At 40.2% G+C, this 25,746-nt stretch overlaps 1 protein-coding gene across 1 annotated transcript; it reads right to left on the bottom strand.

Moving 5' to 3' along the window:
- Positions 1–534: 534 nt before the first annotated feature.
- On the bottom strand, positions 535–25,694 carry cog6 (component of oligomeric golgi complex 6). The gene is made up of 19 exons (XM_084350119.1): positions 25,010–25,694; positions 24,445–24,588; positions 23,934–24,005; positions 23,720–23,778; positions 15,696–15,807; positions 14,700–14,782; positions 14,383–14,453; positions 13,435–13,528; positions 11,925–12,053; positions 10,480–10,571; positions 9,429–9,493; positions 9,226–9,317; positions 7,977–8,094; positions 7,006–7,137; positions 5,630–5,797; positions 5,018–5,125; positions 3,339–3,392; positions 2,760–2,839; positions 535–1,060 (listed from the first exon to the last, which is right to left on the bottom strand). Exons 1-19 carry the CDS (start codon positions 25,142–25,144, stop codon positions 913–915), a joined length of 1,956 nt encoding a protein of 651 aa, XP_084206245.1. The 5' UTR covers positions 25,145–25,694; the 3' UTR covers positions 535–912.
- Positions 25,695–25,746: the final 52 nt, after the last annotated feature.

Below are 25,746 nucleotides of genomic sequence, written 5' to 3'. Positions count from 1 at the left end.
CAGCAAAACATGCAATGTAGCGCTGAGCTAGTTAACGTGACAGCAGAACACAGCTCAAAGCACAGAGGAAATGTAAGCTTGTTAGCTCTGACTGAATCGTAGTTTAATGTTAATGTGAAGAGCAGCGTGAAACTTGGACTGCTGTTTTGTTTGTACTGTACTTATAATGTCATCAACTCAACACATCAGTCAGAGCAATTGAAACATGAGCTTGCAGATTTGTCTGGTTCCCAGGGTACCATAATGTGATGTAAATGGACAAAGAACCATTCATTTAAAAGGTAGAATTTATGGTAAATGACTGAATCCAGTATCATTATAGTCTTGTTTTCACATCTTAGTCAGCATGGTAGACCTTTCTGAAACTCCAAACGAGATGGTCAGACAGATTTTCCATTTTATCCCTCCTACTCAAAACAGTTGAGATTAAAATAAACACAACATTTGTGCTGAAGCTTCTGAGGTTCCTCTTGGCATTAGGGCTGAATTTTTTTCCTGACCACTTTGAAGTGTGGAAAAATAACGACAAATCTCTTAAATTTAGTGCATCTTTTTGTTTTATATAATGTTAAATATTTTCAATAAAAACACATTATTTTGTACAAAAATGACCACGAACAGAGAACAGAGTGGAAACAGACAGAAAGACGAGACATGTGAAAAACAAGTCGACTGCCTGCAGCACTCAAAGAAAATGGATCATATACATATAACGTTCTTTCCTCCTGGTACACAGGAGTGTCTCTCTCTGTGGTCAGCGACCCACATCCCATATTTCCCACAAAGAGCCTTAACAACTACTTTTATATACATTCTACAAATTACATAGCTCTTTAAATAACCAGCAGCATGTCCTTCGCTGGGTCTCACCCAGTGTTTTTGACATCAAACAGGTGGGAACGGAGGAGTCTCTCAGGACAGCAAGGTCTGAACCTGCTTAGGTGATCTGGGCACCAGGTTCTCTGCGTCTTTGTAGCCGTTAGCTGGGCTGGTCAGCGCCGTGTAGACGTCCCCGTAGGCTCTGCACACCAGCTCTGTGGACTGACGGAAAATCTGCTCCCTGCACAAACAGATAAAACTCTTCAGATTTCTATACTAGAACAGAACAAGAATCAGCAGTGAAAGGGCCTTTTAAATCCCAACATATCAGGTCTAAATCAGACAAGCAGAGCTCTGCTGCAATTAGTCAGTGGTAAAGAGCTGAAATAAGTCAGCCATGAGTAAGAATTTGTCCTAATTACTTTTTTTTTTGTTCAGTGACCATTGTGTTGTCCCAACTGTGTCAAAACAATGAGTGGCAGTAAGTGGTGCACACTGCCATCTGTGGATACATATTACAGTATTAATGCACAAGCATCAGGTGTGAGCCGCAGCAACTGATTCTGAAAAGACTCGTCATTTGAGAGAAGTTTATTCGTTCTAAACACATCTGCAACCAAAAAGGAAATCAAGTACAGTATTTGTCATTGTATGGATTTCTTGCATATGTACTAAATCAAATTCAGCTATGTCACACAGATTCTTGTTATTTTCTTTTACAGCTGCAACAAGTAGTAATCGTTTCAGTCATTTTTCAAGCAATAATACGGTGGGAATTTTCTGCTTTCCTTCGTCTTTCGGAGTTTTTAGTTCCGACAAAATGCGTAATTTAAAGCAAAAAATTGGTGACATCCTATAGACAAAACTATGAATTGATTAAAACAAGAAAAGGATCATATTTATATACGTTGCTCGAAGATTTAAAAAAAAAAAAAGTCTAACTAGAAAACAATGTATCTTTTTCAGCATCATAATTCTTCAAAAACACATTTGCCATAAAAAACCTCCACATTTACCCTCAAGTGAAGGAGATCATTTGACTATTTCTTGCAGTGGAGTACGAGCGGAGGATGCAGCAGTCGGACTGAAAGGCCCAGTGAGAGGACTCAAGGACACAGTGGGAGCGCAGGCCTCTGTTGTATCCCACTTAGGCTCTTGAGATCCATATTTTTAATTGGCCCACAGAGAACACAGAACCGCGGTGCTGCGTATAACACCTTACTCCACACCAAGTGCACCAACACGAAATGTGAAACGAAGGAAGTCTAAAAGTACATTCCCATTATTTGTGCACTGCAGGAGTGTTTTCAGAGTGCTGCCTGGTGTTTTTGTGTATTTAGGTGAGCAGAGAGGCAGACTTGAGCGATAGCGGGGGAGAGAGAGAGAGAGAAAGACAAAGAGGAGGAATGATTTCAGGGAACGAGTGTGAGTGAGAAATGGACCAGAAGCTAATTAATGGCGTCCTGCCCATCAGTCCTCCCATGTCCATTAATAGAGAACATTAACCTGAGGTACAGAGTGCTCCTCAAGCCTGCTGCACTTCCCAGTAAACGTGACTCATAGAAAGAGCGCTCCAATGTAGCAGCTGTATTGAGCTAAAAGCATGTGCATTTTCTGATCAGTAAGACAAATACAGGCAGTCCTGCAGACCGCTCCCTCAATGTGTTAGTGGCTTTAGCAATTTAGCATCCAAAATCGCAGTGCATTTAGTCGAGTGTTTTGTTTGGAATGCAGTAATGATCGTACTACATCGGGGAAACTAATGAATGTTGAACATTATTAGGTCGACGCTCCTGTTCTATTTTTATCTCTCTGAATGCGCACTTTACCCTGCTGAAACACCATGCGATGTTGTAAACAATAAAGCCTGAATATTGCATGTATGCTACTCTGTTCCTTAACAGAGAGAGCTACTATCAACGGTAAGGAAAGGAACTCACTTGATGGCTGCACTGAGCAGAAAGTTGAGCTGTGGCATCACAAGAGTGTCAGGCGATGACAAGTACCGATCAAACTGGACCTGTTGTTTGTAAGAGAGAGTCAACAGCAGGTGATGAGTCAAAGAATATCACAACTGAGTGAGAATTTATTAAAGGTGCAATATGTAAAAAAAAAAAATGGGATTGTTTCTGTCAGGTTTGAAGAAAGTATGTTTTAAAATGAGCTGACAAGACAACTAAGCTCCTCTTGGTTCAGTAAAAGAGACATTTGAATTCAGAAGGTGTATTTTTCTCTTTAGTTAGGAAATAGCTGTAAGATTATTCGCTTTCTTGGCATTATTTGTTTCTCTCTCATGAGGCCTGAGCTCTACCATCTGATGATCAGTTCCTGAGGTACAAAGTGGTATGAAATGACAAGCTTGATGCTAATGCTAACTTTGGTAGATATCTCTGCAACACAATATATACATATCTTTGACATAACGACAAAGCTCTAATTTGATCACATTCTGTTGATAATTTTTGTTCATTTTTGAATATTTTAAACTGAATTCTTACATATTGCAACTTGTAACTCACCATTGCCGCTTTCACAGAAGAGCTGTCCATGCTGGGGAGGAGGGACAGCGGACCCTGAGACAGAAAAGTGGACATCAGATTAGAATCCAACTCAAGGTAACACTGTTCGTGGAGCAACACTGATGAATCTCAGAACCAAACAAAGCAGAACCAAACAAAGCATTCATCTGTATCAGCAGGCAGCATTGAGAAGGTTTCTTCCTTGATCAATATATACACTGCCCTCGGCAGCTGCTTGAGATGGATCCATGGAGATGGATGGAGGCAGAGACACAAACTGAATGAATGCCATTACCCCTGACCTCTTAAGTGTGTAATAAGGATTTTTTTTATTTTTTTTTATTATAAAACTTTAAGAAGTTTTATAAAAAAAGTTTAGCCCACACTACGTCATTGTGTACTGCTGCCTTACTCCTTACTAACCTTGATCAAACAAAATGATTTAAACTAGTGCTGGACGATATTATTATAATATTAAATAAAATGCTACAATCATTTCTGTAACTAAATAACTAAATAGTGCATGAGATTCATCATGTTGTTGATTTTATAACCTCAGCCCTAATTTACTCAGCTGAAGAGATTCATTGGGGGGAAAATAACATTTTGTGAATTCACTGAACTTGTGAATCTTGACTTGTAAACAAGAGAAATTCCCTCCCTAAATCTAGCTGGTAACAAGGCAAAAACTGTGCAAGGTTAACACATGACTGACGCTGTGAACACATCAGCAGGTACCTTGCAGGCAATTAGCTGACACTGATTATCCAGAATGGCAACATTAAGTCAAGCTTAAATGCCTAAATTGCCAGCATTAAAAGCAGCAAATAGACAGCAGTGCAAGGGTCAAAGCGACAGAGTGATTTTATGGAGATATGGGCATATTAACGTACTTGGAGCCTTCAAACTCATCTGTTAGCTTCTAGCCAGTGGAAAGTATTGTTCTAAAGCACTGTTTTCTTGTTTCTGATATGTTCAGCTGATGTATCAGAGAAAATTACAGGGATAAAATGTTAAACAGATACCAAATGTAAACCTGAAGAGTCTAAAATAAACGTGGGGATTCTTGTCAGTCGTTGACATCTGGGATACTGTCAAGTGTAGACAGCCAGACTTAATCTTTTCAAACAGAAGACTATTTAAAGAAAACCCAAGACAGGCCACCCGAGGAGAAAAGTCGCCTGCAGAAGAATGACAGTTCTTGATTGAGCTTTGCGTTGAGCTGCAGCAGCAGAAGGGTGTGGTGTGTCCTGACATGACCTGGGGTTTCAAGACTCGCATGCTAAACCACAACTATGGGTCTCAGTCAGCCCAGTGGCAAAGTGTATTACAAAGCAGGAGGAAGGCTCCAGGACATCATCTCTCTCATCTGCACAGGACACTTCAGGAGAAGCTAATATATTTTAATAGAACATAATATGATCTGCCTCCCTGCGCCTCTTTCTCATCTGAAAATCTGATAGAAATGCTATTACGCCCTAATAAAGACGTCGGTCATGTTGTAACCATAGCGATAACTATTGTAAAGCCCAGAGAGGAAGCATACTGTAAACAATAGGATCTGTATGATATAAAAGAGGGCCATTAGGGAGTCCGACAGGAGAGATGTGAGAAAAAAAACTCCACAGTTCTATAACTTCACGAATGAGTGCATGTCAATGTGTAGTGAAGTGCTCCACCTGTTCAGCACTGTGCTGCTGGACGCAGTTGTAGATGTAGCTCAGCCCAGCTCTGGTAAGCACGTAGGATGCCTGCTCGTTGATCAGAGTGTCAAGGTGAGCCTCGATCTAGAAAATGTGGGAGAGAGCGGCTTAAAATTCAGTTCAAGCCTGCATTGTGAACTAGTAGTACTTGTGGTTAATGGAGATCCACTGTGCTATTGATAATGAAACTTCCACAGGAGCTCTTGTGGTCCTCAATTACAAAAGACGTGCTAAAAATAGAGGGATAGATGGCACATTTGAACATGAACAACAATACATGACGCACACTCTTCTATGAGACAGTAAATTAGATCTTTTTAATAAAAGATTTGGGCTCTATGGGTTTTCATGACAAGAATAAGAATAATTGATTATTCGTAATGAACAATACCCCTACGCACAGACAGTTCATGTTGGATAGCATGACTGTTTCATGATTCAGTTTGTCTTTTCCTACTAAGGTGTGGTGTGTTATTATTCGACTCATGCCCTTGACTAATCGTAATTGAATGTAAATAGACACTTAAGAAGATGTAATTGTCTGATTCACTACGACTTTGTTAATAACTGCTTATAACTGTGGCAGACCTGGAACTCAAGCATCTCCAGCCTCTTGTCAGTGAACTCAAAGACAGCCAGCGTGGTTTTCATGACATACAGCGAGTTGACCATGTAGCTCGCCATGTCAGCAGTGCCGAGGTTACTGGCCGACACGGTACACAGCTGTAGGAGGGGATCCAAGATGCAAGAGAGCACCTGGGAGAGACAAAGTAAGACAGAAGAGTGAAAAATCACTGACTGAAAAACAATATCAAGACATTTATAATCCATTAATTTAACAGATTTAACAGACAGACAATTGAAGGGAGACAACTTTGACTTGACCATTTGATCATATTGTATAAACAGGGTTGGATAATAACAGATTCTGTGTAAATGTGACTATGTTAAAAAGGGTAAGGTAACTAATCAGCCCAGATTACTGCCCGAAAAACATTTGTAATTAAAGGTACATTGTCTAGGATAACTCAATTATATTTTCAATTACGTCTTTAAAATATTGCAATTTCAAAATCATTAAACTTTTTTAAAATGCTCCATCAATTCATGCAAAGTTCGTCTGTCATTTAGGATTTTGTAGACAAGTGCTGCACTTGATAAACGAGGAAAGTCGTCCATGTTGCCTTTGATTAAATAATAGCCGCACAAAAACTTCCCCAAAAGAGACAGCATCCCGGTTGTTGTAGAATACACACAGTACATCTGTAGTTTGTGTCGGTATTGTTTTTGTTGAGGGTAATTTCATTTAGGGCCACACAATATATTGTTTCAGGATCGACACTGCAATGTGCGCATAGGTCACATCGCAGGACGAGCAATGTCAAGTAGGCTTATTTGCTCGGCTCTTTCACATTTTGGATGCGTTTTTTGTGTTCTCGCAGCGTTCAAGCTGAACATAAAGACTGCAGCACTTGATAAATATTAACAGTTTTGCAATTCAGTAGTTTTTCTGCCGCTCAGTGGTAACCATGGTGACTTCCGCCTTCTGCAACATCACGTGCATAGCCTCTATTGAGTTATTCAAGTTATGTGATAAAAATGTACTGTATTTTTTTATATTGCAACAAAACTAATGTTTGTAATGTCAAGTATGTTGCACCCCTAATTTGATTTGACCGACTGTTAACGCTAAAACCATAAAATTCATTTTAATTGCATTGACAATGTTTTGAAGCATTTAAATAAAAGAAATTATATTTGTGTATCTGCCTCAATTTTTTTGTTTAAGTTGCAGGATTTTCAATGTTTGTTTTTGAAGTAATCCAAAATTATTGAGATTAGATTACAATATTTTTGTTATCAATGGATTACGTTACTAATTCCAAAATTGCCATGTACTGTAATTTGGATTCAGTAATTGACTACATTACAATTAATCTGCCCCAGCCCTGTGTATAGTTTACCTGAGCAAAGTCAGCCTGGCGAGCATCCAGGGGAACAACTGATGAGTCGTGGGAGGCCAGCACCTCCCTGAGGAGGGAGAGGGTCTGCGTGAGGGAGGCTGTAGGACCCAGATCTGCAGGTGGCAGCTCCACCTGCTCAGGCAAACAGAGGAGTAGAGTATTAGGGATGACAGAGGTTAGTTGTGTGTGAGCTGCAGCCTTCACCAAGACAAGCGGTCCTCAGAACATTATCAAAGCATTAAACATCCCTAATGAGCAGCATGATCGAGCGAATATACAACTGCTTCCTGCTGCTACTCTGAGCCTCAGCTTGTTCAGAGTGAGAAGAGCTTTTTAATGAAGAGGGTTTTGATTTCATTGGCCTCTGGATGGACAACACAGAACTGAGCCCTGCCACCTTTGTCCACCTAATAGAGCAAATTATGAGAAGGCCGGGTTCCTGGAATTAGCTGGAATTGACACCAAAACCCTGAGGGCCTCCAATTTGATTAACACCGAGCTACAGGGATAATTCTTGTAACTGCTATTGATTAGGACACAGCCAGCATATAATGTGGAAGAGCTCCTGCCCGTGCCGAGGTATATTTGGACGCCAATTTAACTAAATGGTAACAATTCTGGTGTTTTTGGCAGCTAGCGCCTTTTCGATGCTGCGGCCAACAGGCCGAAACTGTTTACAAGCACAAGAGCTTCAGAAATAGCCTTGTTGTCTTTGAGGGTTTAGGCGCAGAGCTGAAATACACAATGTGTGTCCACAGGGTGCAACACTGAACTTCTGCACTGTCATTTAAACGATTTCATGAAAGAACATTGCGCTCCATCTCTATTTTAAAAACAAGGCTTCCTCTTCTTCTTCCCTTTCTTTCCTTGGGTAATGGTAGTGTTTTCTGAGCAGACGCTTTCTCACAACTGTGCAAACGAAAACAATATTGTAGAATACACAAATAAAAATCATCCAACTCAAACTGTACCTTGTCCATAAGTCTGCTTGCATGAAGGCTCAAGCTGTTGAAGAACATCTTTTTGCTGAGGATGTGCATTTCTTCAATATTGATGAGCAAGGAGGCCACACTGGTCCCGATGATAGAGCTGTACAAATCAAATAGGTGGATGGGTCAACTTGGTCTGCATGACGTGATTATTTACATCATTATCTTTTTTTTCTTTAATTCATCGACTCGTTGTTTCTACAAAATATCAAAATGTAGTAAAGATGCTCATCACAAGCTCGAAGAACCTTAAAATTGCTTTACTCCAACCAACAGTGTCAAACAAAAATGTATTTATCTCGCAAGGAAATAAAAGAGATGAGCAGCAAATTCCCAAAGTGCAAAAACAGAACCGAAGCATAATTTGCTGTACAATTTACTTAAACATCCTCTCCCACAGAAATGTATTTTTCTGATATTTTCTTCCTCTAAAATGTCTGACCTTCACATTCCTTTATTGAGGATGGAGAAGTTTGTGCACTTCCCTAAAACCTGAGATTCAAACGTCCCCCTGCTAATTAGATTTGGTACATCACCATTAAAAAAAACAATCTGTTTAATATGGAAATGCTACTACTGCAAATGAGCCAGTTCCCAGGCTAACTCAGTTGGCAATCAAGTTAAACAGATATTACAATAATATAACAATCTCAGCCAAATTTCTACAAACTTCAAGTAGACCTCTTGTATATAATTATGTTATAACAATGTGACAATGTGAACACACTAACACTGTGGCAGATATTACTGTATGTTTCAAAACCACTTATGATGTGTCTGCTGCCACTTACAAGCTAATAAACTAACAAACAACACAAACAAAAGATACTAACTACACTTACCATTCTGATACATCTGCTTGGTACACAACAGACTCCTATTCTGAGTCTTGGTCTGACTGAGACTTAAAACTAAAGCTGTATCGCTCTCATATTTCCTTTAATACTGGTCATTTTGATTTGCACTGCTCTTTCACCTATCAACCTAACACAAGCAGCGGTGGTGGGCGGGACACAAGGCCTGACATTTATAGATGAAGAGAATATTTTTTAAGTTTTACGTTGAAAAATGATAAAATATTAATCATAGCAGAGTAAAACATGACTGGAGGGGACTTTAAACGATTCATCGAATATCAAAACTTTGTTGAGCCATTAATCGACTAATCATTTCAGCTCTCCAATCATTGTGGAGTTGTTATTTTGCTGCAACCTTGACTGAGTTTAAGTACCTGATGGTGTGGTGGTAGAACTTAAGCAGGTTGGACAGCTTGTAAAGAAGGACAGCACCTGGCTCGGCCACGATGACCTGTTCTATCCGAACCTGGAGGACACATCCAGAACACACGAGCAGAACATTCCAGAACACTGTATGCATTAGCCAGAACTGGTCAGTGGTTCTTTAATAGCTTTTTAAACCAATTCCATATCTCACTTTCAACGGCCTGCAGACTCCCTCAGTGATGTGTCCAACCACCTCCTGCATGTTCTCCTCCACACCTGATGTAAGAGGATATCATGAATATAAGCACACCAGCACAGTATTAATAAATACAAAAGTGGGGAAACAATCCTCTTTTGGATCCAAAGTGAACATTCATGTGCAGTAACACATTAAGTATAACACAGGGTCACAATATTCCTAATTCATTCTTGTAATATTCTTAGGATGCGTTCACATATTCAACATTTACGTCTATTTTTGGAGTTCACTGTGTTTAGGCAAGAGGCATCAGTGACATCATTATCATATAACCACAGTGACACCTGCCTGAGAGTTCAAATTTTTTCCAAGTCAGATTTGTTAGCACTGAGATCATCATAAAAATGACCTGTATACACTGCCAAAAAAGCATGAAAGGAGATAAATGCTGCCATTTGATAGCCTGGATGTAACAGCTTAGCTTCACAAAATGGACCAAAGACAACCCCCCCGGTCTCAACTGATCCCCCTACTGAGCGGCCTTCATTCCTAACTGTAATGAGAACTGAAGAAGTTAAATTAGGGAAACAAGCAGAGGATTAGTCCATCAGGCTGAACTAAATGCACTGGAATTAGATTTGTTCACACTCTCCAACTGTTGCCAACATCTCTAACCTTATTGAAGGACTGGTTACCCAAAGCTACTTGTGAGTCCGCGTTAAATTTGTTTACAAGCCACGGTTTATTTCTATAGGGTGTCTATCATATCAGACAAGAGCTTGAATCATTTAACAAAAAAATGTTTAAGATAGATGAATTAAATTTGATAAAATTCAAATGCAAGACTGTTTAATGACTGTTATGCTTCATAAAATGTAATCAAAGATATGTTAAGAGTTCTTAAGGAGCCCTGAAGATGGCCTGCTTGTAAAATCATCCAAATTAAATAAAAGCAACAAAGAAAAACAGGTAAAATGGTAAAATGCTGAAGATGTCATCATACCATTTGTAATCTAAGATGGCGATGATAGAGAACTGTGCACTGCGTATTTAGAAATCATACCTTGCAGAGTGACTTGTTTGAGCAGAGCTTCTAGATGCTCTTTCTCTGAGGCGGTGGCTTGGTGCAGCCAGGCCAGCATGTCCCCGACATACCTGAAAGAGCAACGAACAGTCCGTATTAAACAGCACGTCATTGAGGGGCCAACCCGAGGGCTAATCTTACCATGCCCTGACCACAGCTACATCGAGGCACGGGTCATCGTGTTTCACTCCCCTCGCGCGCACACACACACACACACACACACACACAAACAAAAACAAAAACACTTGGCTTTTGGTGTTACATAACGGTGGAAAACAGCAAGGTTAAACTTGAATTATTGTGTGTAAGCCCGTGTGTGTGTGTGTGTGTGTGTGTGTGCGTGTGTGTGTTTGTGTGTGTTGGTGAGTGAGTGAGTGAGAGGACAGGGAGGTGAGAAAGAACTTGATGTTCTCAGAACTGCCAATGCTTCGTATAAAGTGGAGGTGATTTCGTGTTCCACACATGGCTGGTATTCTGAGAAAATCTCCCCTTTGGCTCCTGGGCACACGAGGAAGGAGGAGAAGGAGGAGAAGGAGGGGAGAGGATGTACTACAACATGAAGCACAGACACACTCAGACACTCCTTAAAAAAAATGGACATTTAATATCCTCCTGAATCAGGCTTTAAAAGTGAAGAATTTCAGGAGTTTGGAACAAAATCTAAGAGATTCATTTATAGAATCACGACATTTACAATAATACAGTAGACACACATAATAATACTTATATCTTAAATATTAAATAAGGGTTTAATTGTGTTTTTGAGGAATAGTACTATATTTTAGACAAACTTGTTCCATTTAAATGTGTCTGTATGTAGTTTGAAATGTTGCTAAATGGTGAGTTTAATGTAGAGGAATTCTCAGTGTTGAATATTGCGTGATCATGAGGAATTTTTTCACAAGTTCATGCAAAATGATTTAATGATTGCAAAACAGTCTGGCACTACTTTTTGCTATATATATATATATATATATATATATGGTGCTTTTATCCTCAGCTCTGGCCGTGGGCAAGCGTAAACTGGTCACAGGCTAAAGGTTTGATATAATCTAGTTCATTTATTAAAGGGACAGTTCACCCCAAAATCAAAAATATTCTCTCGAATTATAAATTAACTCGATGGCACTAGGCTTGTGGTGCTCAAAGACCCCAAAAAATAAATTTGAAAAGCTGTAAGTACAACCAAGATAGGCTAGCCATTCATCTTTGGAGATGCAGATTTTTTGAAATTATTTTAATTGTGCATTGTGCTAAGCTACACTGAACATATGTCATGTTTTCAAAATCAGTGTAGAGACATGAAAGAAGCATCTCTGCATTTCTACAACTCTAGTTCTATTGAAAGATAGTTACATTTTTATCAGAACTGAAGTGTGTTTTCGGTTTAAATGCTCAGCTCATAAATACGATTGGAGTTGTACCTCATAGGGTCATGTGAATGCATCTCAATGGGCCGGGGCGTTCCTCCCTGCCCGCCACGGGTGAGGGCGTCGATGAAGCCTCGTACCACCGCACACCTGCGTGCAGTCCCAAACTCATCCAGAGTGTACCTGATCAAACAGAAGAGAGAAGGAAACATTCACCACCCAAACCTCATGTGAAAAAGATGTGTTTTTGTGCAGACTGTGTGCCGGAGGTCAGCCACTGACATACATCAACAATGCAGGCAGCTTTTCCAAAAGGAAAGACTTTGAGGCTGTTTTGATTACTTGGCGGTGGCAGGCTCTGTGACAGACTAAACACAAGATAGTGCTGAATTAAGATTCCAGGAACACTGGTCTCCTTTCTCTCAGCCTCAACATCCCCAGCCAGTGACATGACCTTGGACTCTTTGTGGGCCCAGAGACAGGTGCATTTCAGAGAATGCAGACAGATAGAAGGAGGGTTTGACTTGAAAACATGTCTTGGGGTAACGTGTGAAACTATCTTGTGAGTTGTTTTGTTTTTGAGACAAAGTTAAACTCTCAGCATCATCAGAAAATGTGTGAATCCGATGTAACGATTCGTGCTCTGAGCACAAATCGTTTTCCCTGACTAAAGTATATTATCTAATTTGCAAAGATGTCGACATTTAATGCTTTTAAAAACATTTGTATTCATTTTCTTCATTAGGTATTTCCTGTTTCACTGCCTGCCTTAAAATAACTGAGTACTGGGCATAAAAAGTACTGAGTCATTCCAACTCAAGGCATTTCAAAGCACTTGAAAATTAAAGAGAGCCAATTGAAGAGCCAATACTACATTATGGTAGGTCATATATGACTAAACCATTTATTTTTTACTTAACAGGCTTAAAAGTCCTTGAACATTGTTTTCAATTGAAACAAATCTATTACAATGTTCAAACACTGAATATCACATAATGCATTTACTTAATATCAACATAATGACTTCAGTCTATTTTGAGCACTGTCTTTTTAAACTCTGAGGCAATATACTTGCGTTAATTTTTGAAAAACATACACTTAAAATTTGCACTCCTCCCTATGGATTATTTACAGTGGCAGTTTGTCACAATGTTTGCTTTATGCACACTTTCTTCTTCTGCTGGCTGGATGGTGGCGACACGTTCTGTGGCTTCAGGCTGTTTGCTCTGTTGTTTTCTAATTCTTTGTTTTGCTCAGCAAGAATCACCTCGGCCACAATTCACCTGCAAGCGCCCACAGAAGCTAGTAGCAGAGTGAAATACACGACCTGTAGCCATCTGGCAAAGATGTAGTAAACAAAAATGGTTTGAAAACATTTTTAGGACCCGACATCCACAGCTACATTTTTATAATTTAACCAATATCTATCCCTGATAGGTCTACTTCTACTTACTGTTAGTGTTTTAAGAAGACATGTAAAAACTGATTGGCATGGAGATGAAGATAAATGAAGGGACAGAGCATATATTAAAATTGTTGCTGTATGTAAGAGCGTGTATATTACTTGTAAAGGACAGGTCGGTCCTGCAAAGCTTCCATGGCTTGAGTCAACACAGGGCTGATATCACAGGCCTCTTGGGTCAGTCCTCTGCATTCATCTGAGGAAAGGAAGGCAGTAAGTGTAACTAAACGCTCTCTTTCGAGTAACTTTGCTTGTGTTGTGCTCAATTCATTGTTTCTAAATGTTTTGGATCATGGCAACCCTTCTGACAAGAAGCAGATCAAAGCACAAAAAACATTTTTCAATCATATTTTTCCATGAGCTCTTTCCAAGAAGTCAGTTTATTTATGCTTCAGACAATACAAACAATGAACAGGCAGTGCCCAATCTTCCAGACTATGGAGAAAATGGGTCAATGCACTGCACTCTTGTCAGACCTACAGTACCTAATGCTGGAAATACAAGTTAATGCCCTCTAGTGCAGAATGTAGTTCTCCCACAAAAAAAGACAAATACATTTGTGAGACCCTTCACGACATAAACTAACTTCCTCTACATGCAGAGAAAACACAAAACAACATTAGAACTTACTGCTCTTTCATTTGACCATTAACACATTTTCACTTGCCAAATTCCTGGACCTGGGTCTTTGAGCAAATCTTAACCTCAGCAAAATAAGCATCTGCAGAGCAACTCATACTGTAATGCTTGCTAAACGCTTTCTATTTGTTACAAATGAGGTTTCTGTGATCTACATGGTTTATTTCCAGTTTAATTTCAATGACAAAGCACCACTGCTGCGCTGAGGAAAATTTGGGTTTGAGACATTCTTTTGGCAAAACTCAGTCAGAAGGTTATGAGTCACATGTGTCCTCAAATGTGTCCCATACACGCCATTACTCTCACTTCAAAGTGCAAAGCTTTGTATTTCTCTCTATGTAGTTCAGTGTGGAGACCTTGTACAATGTGTACATAGTGTGATTGTGGCATTAACTCCGTTACTGCACTCACTCTGAGCCCAGCGGTAGAGCTGCTCATACGATGTCTCCTGTAACACGGCCATCTGCTCCATGATCTCTAACCTGGAACAAGCACGCAAACCAAGACCACACATTACATACCCATAACCCCAGTGTCAGATCCCTGACAGTGACATAAATACAAGACCTTCAAGCTTTTTTCCGCTCGTCTGTTCCACCATTGTGGTTAAAAATAAATGCCATGAATTTAACATCGAGAACAGAATTACTGTAAAAGACACTATTATTTCAGTCTGTCAGAGGAAGTAGAGCGCAGAGTGACTCTATGGAGTGAGACGTGCACCTCACCCTGCAGTTTGCTGGTTGGTTCGCAGGAGGATCTTCACGTCCTCGTGGATGTGCTTCACTCGGCTGAGAGCTTTGAAGAAGTCCTGGGAAAATGAACAACACGTTAATGAATGTAATAGGGCCAACTGTGATTTTGTTGCAATGGTCTGTACATGTGACATCTATTGCATGTCTGTCTGTCCTGGGAGAGGCATCCCTCCACTGTGGCTCATCCTAAGGTTTCTTCCATCTTGTTATTTGCCTGTTGAAAGGGTTTATTTTAATATGGCAAGTTTTTCCTCACTTCAATGGAGGGTGTGAGGACAGAGGATGACGTTCACTGTATAGATCGTAAAGCCCATTGAGGCAATGTGATTGTGATTTTGGGCTATATAAATAAAACTGATTCGATTTGATTCATCATCTTTTGGATCAGACGTCAGAAGTCCCTTCAGAATTTTAGTTAATGGACTGTAGAACATGTTGACAACATCTGACAATATCTCAAATGTCGAGGCAGCATGTTGGCAGAGTGAGAAGATCGATCACACTTTAATCAGAGGACACAGCAAATGAAGCCACTAATGTGACACTATTCTTTCTCCAATACAGACTAAAAATCAATTATTCCATCGAGAAAATGTTTATTCACTGCCAGCTATTTTGATAATCAATTAATTGTTCAAGCAAAAATGTCCCTTAAGAAGCTGCTGTTCCAGCTTCTTAAATGTAACGATTTGCTGCTTTTCTTTGTCATTATGATAGTAAATGAAGAGTCTTCGGGTTTTGGACAGTTGGTTAAAAAATAGAATCAGTCTGAAGACGTCACTTTGGGCTTTGGGAAATTGTGATGAGTATTTTTCAAAGTTTTTTGACATTAGATAGACTAAACGATTAATCAAGAAATAATGAAATTAATCCTTAGTTGCAGCCCTGATACTGAATCCCTCCTGTGGATGCGGAGGTAGTATTCTTTGGATGATTCACTTCATTAGAATACGTCATAATGGAGATTACCTCAGTAATGGGTGCATCCCGAGCCCCTCGCAAAGTGGCCATCTCCTCATTAGACAGCTGGAACTTGGCAAGGAAAGCCTGAGCGACCTGAGCTCTCACCTCCAGGCGGTGACTGAGGGAAAAGAGATATATGTTGTAATTTCCGTCCTTTGACATTTTTGCATTTTAATATCTATAAAGGATTATTTTTTCCTTATAATGTTTTGGCATTTAGATTGTGTTCAGCTCAGTTGGGCCCTTTCTTGTCATTATGATTGCTTTTATCTGTCTTCAAGGTCCCTGAGGATTTTTATCTCACAGAAGCGTTCAGACTTTTCCTTCTGTCTTTCATCATTGAGTTTTATCAGTGTAGTTGCCATCGCCTTTGTGTTTTTCTGTCTGTGAAAATAAAAGATCCTGTCAGAGAGGAAAAAAAAGTTGTAAGTGTACACTTTTATTCAACAGAGAAAAATGGTGCACGTTGTCAACAAGCCGTAGTGTTTGACATCGTACAGCAGATGGCAGTCATACTCCTCACACACAGTGAGCTGAGTGGGACAGAGAGGCAGGGCAGGACACAGAGTGAAGATATCATGTGCAGCAGCAAGAAAGTGAATATCAGAGGGAGACAAGAGAAACAACATGAATACAGACCCGGATACTCGCCAGGTTTTGTCACTATCAATAACAGCAGGGCGATCACTATCAGTGTCACTATAAGCGTCTCAACACAATAGTCACCCATGGCAACAGCCCCAGTCAAACGGGGAACTCTGTCACGGGATAGCAGAACAAGAGCGAGTCCTCCCTCTGTGCCCGTCTTCCCATCCAAACCACCTCGTCTAAAATCTCTCCACCCGACTGTGAAAACGAGGCTGGATCAGTAAATCACCAGCTTGTTTTGGTGGAGGAGAAGAACCCAACATTATCTGACCATTGTCTCTCACACAGCTATTACCCGTGCTCAGCCAGCTGAAAGTAAAGGGCTGTAAATCTGTTACAGGATTCTATGATTTATTGTTTCTCTGTACAGCTCGCCGAGCCTCACGTGCAGAACCTCGAGGCGTCTTTGCCCTTTACGCATTTCATGTGTTGAGGTTTTGTCGCAACAGAGAAAGACGACAGCTTAGCGGGGACTTTATTTCCGTGCACAGAGAGGCTTGAGTAGCAGATTTTAAAATGTTACTTCATTATAACAACCTGGCTACATCATCGAAACTGAAAGCAGTGACAATAATGAATGTTTTATTTTATAGAGATACAACAGCTGTGCCTCTGCTTAAAAATGCTTTCACTGTCAGACTGTCAAAAGCAATCTTTAAGTCTGCCACAAACACTTGTAATAACAGTACACCATTTATAATAAAAGAAACTTCATTTTTTAATTTTTATTAAAAAGGTAGCTGTCACAAAGCTGCACACGTGTTCAAAAACACAGTGAAAAGAGAAGTGAATCGAAAGAGAATTGATGCCACAGAGACATAACAAATTAAAACAGGACGCACTCCAGCCACCTGATATCCCACCACCATTACAGTGATACATAAAAAATTAACAAGTGATGCTAATGAGGCCATTAATTAAACTGAGCGGTGTATAAATTAGAGAAAAGTATTTCCACATGAACATGTTTGTCTCACATACACATGATCAATATTAATATGAAATCTGTAACCTCTTGTAGAGCGGGGAGCAACAGTTGTCTGAAGAAAAGAGAATTTATCACTAATATGCAAATGTAGCAGGAAGCTTTTGCAAAACTCTAATTGGATCATCTGTTTCACAGCGAGACACTGTGGTGCAAACATGGCATTTATATCATTAAAGGACGCTGAATTATTATTAGGGCTGGGCAATACATCAATATTGAGATATGAGGTCTTAAATTTTTGGGCATTGTTATATCAAGATATGTCATAAGTGTTGTCTTTACAACAGGCTGTATTACAGTAAAGTGATGATATTTTCTGAGCTGTTGTTCTAATACTTGTCTTTATCCACTTAGTCAGCATATTCACATTACTGATGATATTTTATCAAAAACTGAAATATTCTGTGAAAGTACCAAAAGTCATTCCTACAAATTGTGTCCATATCAATTTCGAGGTATTTGGATAAAAATATCGTTGTATTTGATCTTGTCCTCCAGTCAAAGCATTCATGAAGTGCTTTTGAGGAGATTTAAAAAAAAACAAAAAACTGTTCCATGTGCCAGTTTTATTGGGACATAAAATTAATGGCCCATCTGACGCTCCCACTGGTCATAAAGGCTTTCGAAGCCTTATCCGTCACATTTAACATGCCACAGTTTTGAATTCCACTCATGAAGCATTTCACCCACAGACTGCATTTCTACCAGTTGTTGGTGCCATTAAGTGTGTGTTCATGAGAAGAGTTCACTGACCTGAATTACCCACTGATTAATTCATGTATTAGAGAAAGTTAAAGTGCAAAGTCCAATAGCTCTTTCATCAATTTCTTAAATGCAGAAAACACAAAATCTTTTCCAATTTTTGACAAGGCAGCATCTGTTTCTGTTACTAACAGAAGCATATTCTCCGGGTTAAACCACTTGACAGGCGGTTAATGTACTCAAAACTCCTATGTCACAAATATGGCCCCATGAGTTTCATTTTGGCAGCAATTATACCCAATCCTTTATTTATCAAGCTTTCTGTCTGTGGACATACTGAACTTCATGGGAGCACCAGCAGTGAAAAAATGTTTCTAACATGTCACACTTTGCAACAGATTCACCTCTAGAAGATAACAAATGCCCCCAATTTCTCATGTCCAGGCCAAGAGTGACAGACCCGTTCCGCCAGGATGTAAATCACAACAAAGAGACAGGCTGCACACGCCTGTACAAGGTGAAGAGAGGTGGATTGTGGGAACATTAGCAGCAGAGCAGCAGAGGCCAAGGGAATGCTGGAGGAGCAGGATCATTTTCTACAGCGCTGTCAGGACATGACACATTCTTCTGCAGACTGCAATTACTGAATACCAGAGAGAGGCAACCAACTTGAGTGAAACGTCACATTGTAAAGTATGTATACACTCTAAGCGAGTGATTTCAAGGAAAATGAACTCAAAGATGTCAGCTTTTCTCCAAGAACTCCCAACAAGTTAAAGTTAAGTTGGATCCAGGTTGCATAATATGACGTGATGGGTTGAAAACAAGTCAAAAAACAAAAGAGTGTGTTCCTTTTTAAAGTCTGTCTCTGTTAAAGCTGCAACTAACGCTTATTTTCATTATCGATTAACTTACTGATTATTTCCACAATAATCATTTAGTCAATACAACGAAACAAAAAAAATAATGCTCATCAAGACTGACTGTTGCATCACCTGTGTCTCAGCCAAAAAGCTACACTTTACACAATGCAACCAGAAGTCTCCAAACTGTGGATATAAAAACCGTTGTTATGATAATGCAGCGTTTTTTCACACCACTCTCACTTATATGGCCACTTCTAATCAAGAATGTATCAGAATACAAAAAGAAAATGAAAATGAAAATACAGAAAATGGGTGAAATCACGGGTGCTACAGCATCAGGCTCAAGGGGCTTTCCCATTATTTTTTCCACTTCTCTTCTCGTGCACTGTTTCGCTGAGCTGAACGGCCAATCAGAGTGATTTCTCTCACCAACAGGCTCCGCTGCCGAATCTACACGCTCGATCAGCCAAAAAGTCGCTGACATGAGCTGAGTAAAGCCAGTGATGTGGGACTCACCGCAACAACTAGGGCCACAGACGCTCACTGACAGCCGACCACTGCGGATGTCAGCCTCGAGTGTCAAGGCCCTAAAACCCCAAGACTCCTCATTTATCATCCCATAAATGACAAAGAAAAGCAGCAAATCCTCACATTAAGAAGCTTAAACCAACAAATGTGACATTTTTGCTTGAAAAATGACAAAACGATTAATGGATTATAAAAATGAGTGGCAAATAATTTTCTTCTGATTGACTTTCTGATTAATTAACTAATCACTGCCAATCTAGTCTCTTTGTTTGTGTCCGTTTGTGAATGTGCTCAGATTTCCCATCTAGGTCGATTGATTTTGTCTGTTCAAGCGCAGAAATCGTTTAAGCAGTATAACACAGCACAATCTAATAAACAGCCTGATCAGCTCATAAAAACTGAGAGCTTGATCAGTGAATAACATCTACCAAGCTCACCACTTATTAAACAGGAAACTTTTCATTTCTTACTTTGCGAACTGGCTGATAATCATACAGAATGAATAATAAGGAGATTGAGCGTTCTCCGTTGCAGGGGAATGTCCACCCATCTCAGAGGCTGTAAACCATGCGGGTCGATTATCCATTAAAATCTATTAGGGGCCATTTCAAAGGCTAGCATGGAAATTTGGCATTCACAGAGCTGTTAGCTGTTAGTTAGCCATGCGCCAATGATCACAGAGTGCAGTCGCAGTCAGTCACATCAGACAACACAAAGGCATACTCACAGCCATACCCTCATTAACAGCCAGCTGAGGCTTAATAAGGCTCAAGTGTCATTTTACGCAGGTTGTCATTTACACTCAGATGTCCCAGATTGTTCTCTCGAGGGTTTCCAAGCTCTTGATTTATTAATGACCTACACAGGAGTCACACTGGCACCATTTACTTTTTTTTCCCAGGAAAAATGGTCTCAATGAGCCGCAGGGCTCCGCGTCTAATAATTCATCACATGCTGTAAGAATTACTGTGGGAAATAAGTCACTGATACAAGCCAAATGTAGGTAAATCTTAGGTGCGGTTATTACATCTAACTACATAGCTCTTTGGCATACAGCCAAGTAGGCTTCCTGTAGCTGCCTGAGCGATGTAGTAATAGCTGGAGAAGTAAACCAAGAGTCCAACACCTTCTGCTGCGGCCGCCTGTGAGGTCACACAGTGCACAGAAACATCCGTTAGTGAGACGTCTCGACTTGTTCCACAGATAACATGTCAAGCTAATGCCAAGATCACACAGTGCAGGGCAGGTGGGTCGCATTAGGTTTCATTATGGAACAACACACAACATCTATTTAGAGCTCTTGCTGACAGCCTCTTTGAACAGGACCAGCCCAAAACAAAAGAGCAGTACGTCTGAACGGCGGCAGACAAACACAGGTCGTGTACTCTCATTGGCTCGCTGCTTCCACCCTTGCTTCTAAACATTGTAAGCAAGCCACAGTTCCTTTCTATTACATTAGAGCTGACAAATGACACAGTGCCGCTGGCAGATAAGATAGCAAACAGTTCAGGAGAGGCCTTCTCTGCCCAGTAAGTACACATCAGGAGCAACCGCAGAGCTCCGAAAACGACTGTCCAGGCTCAGCAGAGCTGCCCTATAAGCACAAGATTATACTGCAAATGTAGCACTGCTATAAGTGTCAACAGAAGAAAAACATAAAAAAAGACAGTGTCTTGGGACTGCAGAGGACTGTGTGACCTGAAATAAATCTGACCGAGACGACCGGAGTGGTCTGGTGCAGAGGGCTGACTGTCGGGTGGCTGAAGGAGGACAGCTTGACTGCACACTTCCCCCTGGCAGCTCTTCTGAGACAAAATTGCTGAAGACAAGGTCAGAGCCCAGCGTGCAGACACTTTCCCATCTGGCTGTGGGGTCATTGTGGTTCCACGAATGAAAATGTCACACAGACGGACAGCAAGTCCCAATGGGACCACTATGCAAAGAAAGACACAAAGCAGGGGGGCACTCTGAAGGGCATTCATGTAAAACCTCTGACCACTTACCTCCAACAAGACCTCCCGGCACAAAGCGACATGACTTTTATTAATTCATTGTCTGCACGTATTCACTGGTGGCTTCATCCCAACTGGTGTCTTTCATTGCTCTCACACTGAGCTCATCTCCTTCCTCTTCAATCTCGCTCCCCTCATCTGTCACCTTTTCGTCAAGGCGGTCTTGAATCTGTGCCAGCGGAGCATGGAATTGCGGCTGTACATCACAGCTGGCAGCAGTGTCTTTTGCCGGAAATCTACATTATCATTGCACGTGCCCCTGCCTCTATGTCAACTCACAAGGTCACTGAGCACTGAGGTCACAGCCACCACAAATGCTAATGAAACCCACCCCAACCCCCAGTCATCAGCCATCAGCGAATGGGCGCGGGTATTTTATTTTCATATCCCTGTCAACACCTCGCCAAATTCATAGATTAATGATACCTACATTAATTTTATTGGCAGGCGTTCAACCAAACAAAGATCCATCAGTATTCTAGGAGTTGCAGCTGGGTGAGCACCCAAGATACACACTCTGGTTCTACTCATGACTCTACGTCATGGTGAGCTGTATATATTAGATCTGCATATCTGATGGCTCTTAATATGTGTTGTCAGCAGATCTCAATGCACACACTCAAATACGAGAATGCACTGATGAGCAATGCTCCGTTTGTAATAGGCTCACTTCAATAAGATCTGACAGTAACGCAGTGTAAACAGGAGCTACTTTGATGTGTATCTCAGGGCCGAACATCACAGGACATGACGAATAAAACAAATTAAGCTCCATTAATGATGACTGCTGCCCTCCTTATGCAAATAGACAACTGTGGGAGAAATATTCATCTACCTCATGAATCATTCATCCCTTCTCATCAAAAATAAAGATGTGCTTGCCAGCTCTTCCTGCCCTGCACCAAGTCTCTCTAACTTCTGACACTAAAGAGAAGTTGCATTTCACTGACTAGAAATATACTCTTCAACTTATCTGTGCCTTTAACTTGGTTGGTCATATCTTAATTTGTGTAAATATTTTAAATCAACAGAATATACTTTTTAATGTCATGAGCTGGTTATAATTAGATGTTTAAATCTACTTGACAACTAACAGCAGGAACTCCTAGAAAACAAGGAAGTACTGGCAAATTAAACAATGTCTCACTATTCAAACAACATGTGCGCAATAAAAGCTTATCACTTGCAAAGTGGAGCATGTTGTTCCTGCCGTCTGCTTTGATTAAAGTGATATTTGCCTGAAAAGAAAAAGGAGTAATTCCTCTGTGGAAATGAGACACCAAAGAGAGTGAAGTGATGATATCTGGATTTGGACTGATGAAGATGCTTATCAGTATGTGATAGGTTTCCAAAATGATTTGTAGCCACAGAGAAGATAAGGGGAGAAAGGGCCGTGTGAGATTTCTTTGAAGTTTCTGCAGATAATTTAGAATAAATTTTCCATCTTATTTCCATGACCTCCCTGACACTCTGAACAAATTTTAGACTCCAGGGCAACAGCCTCATCTTATGGTCTTATTTTATATTTCTCTAACAATTTAGTTACAATCAGATAACTTGTACTTGCAATGATAGAATAAGTTTGAGTCACTCAATTCCCACATCAACATTTGTACGAGAGTAGACAATGCTGAGTGCAAAACTTGTTCCATGTAATTTATTATGACAGCCAAACAATACCTTTCATTAAAAGGTTCAGTTGTTGTTGAGACTGTGTTGACACAGTTTAAGTGCTCACTAAATTCTACTTCTTTTTTTTTCCGTTTAAAATTATTGATATTGGATTTATATTCGATACTTACATTGGGGTATGTTCTTTGTCTTTTGTTTATATCGCATGATGAAATGAGTTTGTATCATTGAGAACAAAACACCTCAGATGAAATGAGTTAATAAATAAAAGTATTAAAAAAGTGTTCTGCACTTGACTGTGTAATAACAAAAGAAGCACCTAACATTTTTGCCACCAGATTTATGGAGCAATCTATCAGAAAAAACGTACAATAGCATGTAAACTGATACAAAAATACCAAAATCCTGCCTTAAAAGTTACAGTAGAGCTGAATTCATTCCTTTCCGACACCACAACCAAACAATTACAATAGTATGTTTACCACTAGTAGCAGAATTGCTGTTATCAATCACTGATTGCTTATGTCTATTTTTTTTTTTTTCCAAATATAGTGAACATGTTTATGTCGAGTTACGAGGTTAACTTTGTGCATTAACACACACACCCCCAAAGACACACACATATATGTTTGTACTCATTTAGAATTAACTCACTTTTCTCCCTGTAGCTTGTTGGTTTTCACTATGAGGTCTTGAGTTTGCTCCTTCGCAGCCTGTTGAAGAAAAGTTAGTGTCTAAAAGTTAGCTTGAAAACAAGAAACATGAATGCATAGCATTTGATCTACACCACCATACTAATACCAGCTAATAGTTTAGCTTTAGTAAATCATTATATATGCAGGAGAAATTAGGAGATAATAAAACATACCTTTAACGTATTGGTCATTTCTTCACAACACGTGCTCATGGCCTGGACATCTTCATGAACACTTTCAAGCTCCTGTGGTGAACATGAAGTCAGAGTTACAACAGCGCTGAGGCAGATGTACTCCCATTCATACACATAACCTCAAAAACTAGAGGGCACAAACAGGCTGCCATCACTGAGACTGGAACTTCAAATTAGCATCCTGTCACCTAGGGGTGTAAATGTTGCTGCTAAAAAATCTTGATATTAAACCGCCTTGAAATTAAATCTCCATTTAATTAGCTGAACTTTGAAATCCAGTAACTAAATCAGATCTGCTGCTCTACATCACTACCACAGATGTCTCTTAAATATGTTTCTATTGATGCAGCGACAAATCACCAGAGTAAACCTATAACCTTCATCCCCACCTCATTTGAATAAGAAGCATTGCACGGATGCTTTGATGGGTTTCAGAATTACACTTTAGTGTTGTTTGAAGGTAATAAAACTGTTCTTGCAAATCTGTTACCTCTTTTACTTCTTTAAATATTTGTGCAAACTCCTCGTTGATCGCCAGGCTCCGTCTCTCTATGTCACCACGAAGATTTCTCCTGGTGCGCAGACTGTTCTCAGTGAAGAACACAGAGAGAGCCTTCAGAGCCTCCAGCATCTCCTGAAAGCACGAAGAGGACATTATAATGTTGTTCAGTCGGGGTGTTGCGACAAATGGTTTAACTCTGACAATCTGCTCCCCTTGTCGACAAGCCATCGCAGCCAGAACTGCATGAAATAAACAATTTCCCTTCGTCAACTTGGGCTGAACAGCTCGGATCAACCTGTTCCTGATGGGGACACTAGCCCCGACACCCAGTACATACTGGATGACAGCTAACGTAACTGTCAAAATAAAACACATTTTTATGTTGTTGCTGTGCTTAACGAAAACCAGTGAGGGGCAATATCGTTCCCCCCAAACAGTTGCCTTTCGAGAGGGAAATAATAAAGCGCAAGAACAGAAATACGTCCAGATTTAAAGCAACTAGCTCGCAGCTAGTGTTAGCTTGCTAGCAAGAAGCTAAACTCTTCCAACTCACCTTGTCATTGTCGAGCCTCGTCTCCAGTATTTTGTTGAGCTTCCTCGACAGTGGGTTATTGGATTGAGAGGACGCATTTTGACTCTGTATCACAGTGGAGCTATCATTTGAGATTTCTACTTTAGTATCAGCCATTGTACACAGACAGCTCCACGTCAACTTTCAGAAAATGTTTTGGTCCGTCTGCAATTAACGTCCGGTCAGCGTGTGGATCTCTGGAGGAGAACGATTTAACGTTCCGCTGTGCGGCTATTTAATTCTGCTGAAAATACATCGGTGTATGAGATAGAGGACTTATGATGATCACCATGGTAATGATATCAAACAAACATACTATTTCCTCAACTCTAAGCTCATAAAGCTCAATGTTTTATGATATTACCACATGCCCTGTAACAAGTTTCCAAGTCATGTGCTTTACAAGGCAGCTCAGTGGGCTCTAGTGGCTCGTGCGGCGGGTTTATTGGGTCGGTCTTTGATTCAGATTAACTTTTAACAGATAAGAGAGACGGGGACATAACTTAGAGAGACGTCCAAATTAAAGTTTGTCCAGGGGAGGTAACCTTCCTCTGCCAACACACACACACGCAGATGAAAATGTTTAACCGAGTGAGATCAGAGAGCAATGTTGCGTTCAAGTGCTTTTGGGAATATTCTACTTGGAAATGAGCCCAGCAATAAATAATTTATACCTTGTAAATTCAATAAGAAGCCCAGGCTACTAAATGGAAAAGCAA

Source organism: Pagrus pagrus, assembly GCF_965226575.1.
Source record: "Pagrus pagrus genome assembly, chromosome: 4".
NCBI classification, from domain to species: Eukaryota; Metazoa; Chordata; class Actinopteri; order Spariformes; family Sparidae; genus Pagrus; species Pagrus pagrus.
Note: the sequence above shows the minus strand (reverse complement) of the source record. Positions and strands in the feature narration are given on the sequence as shown.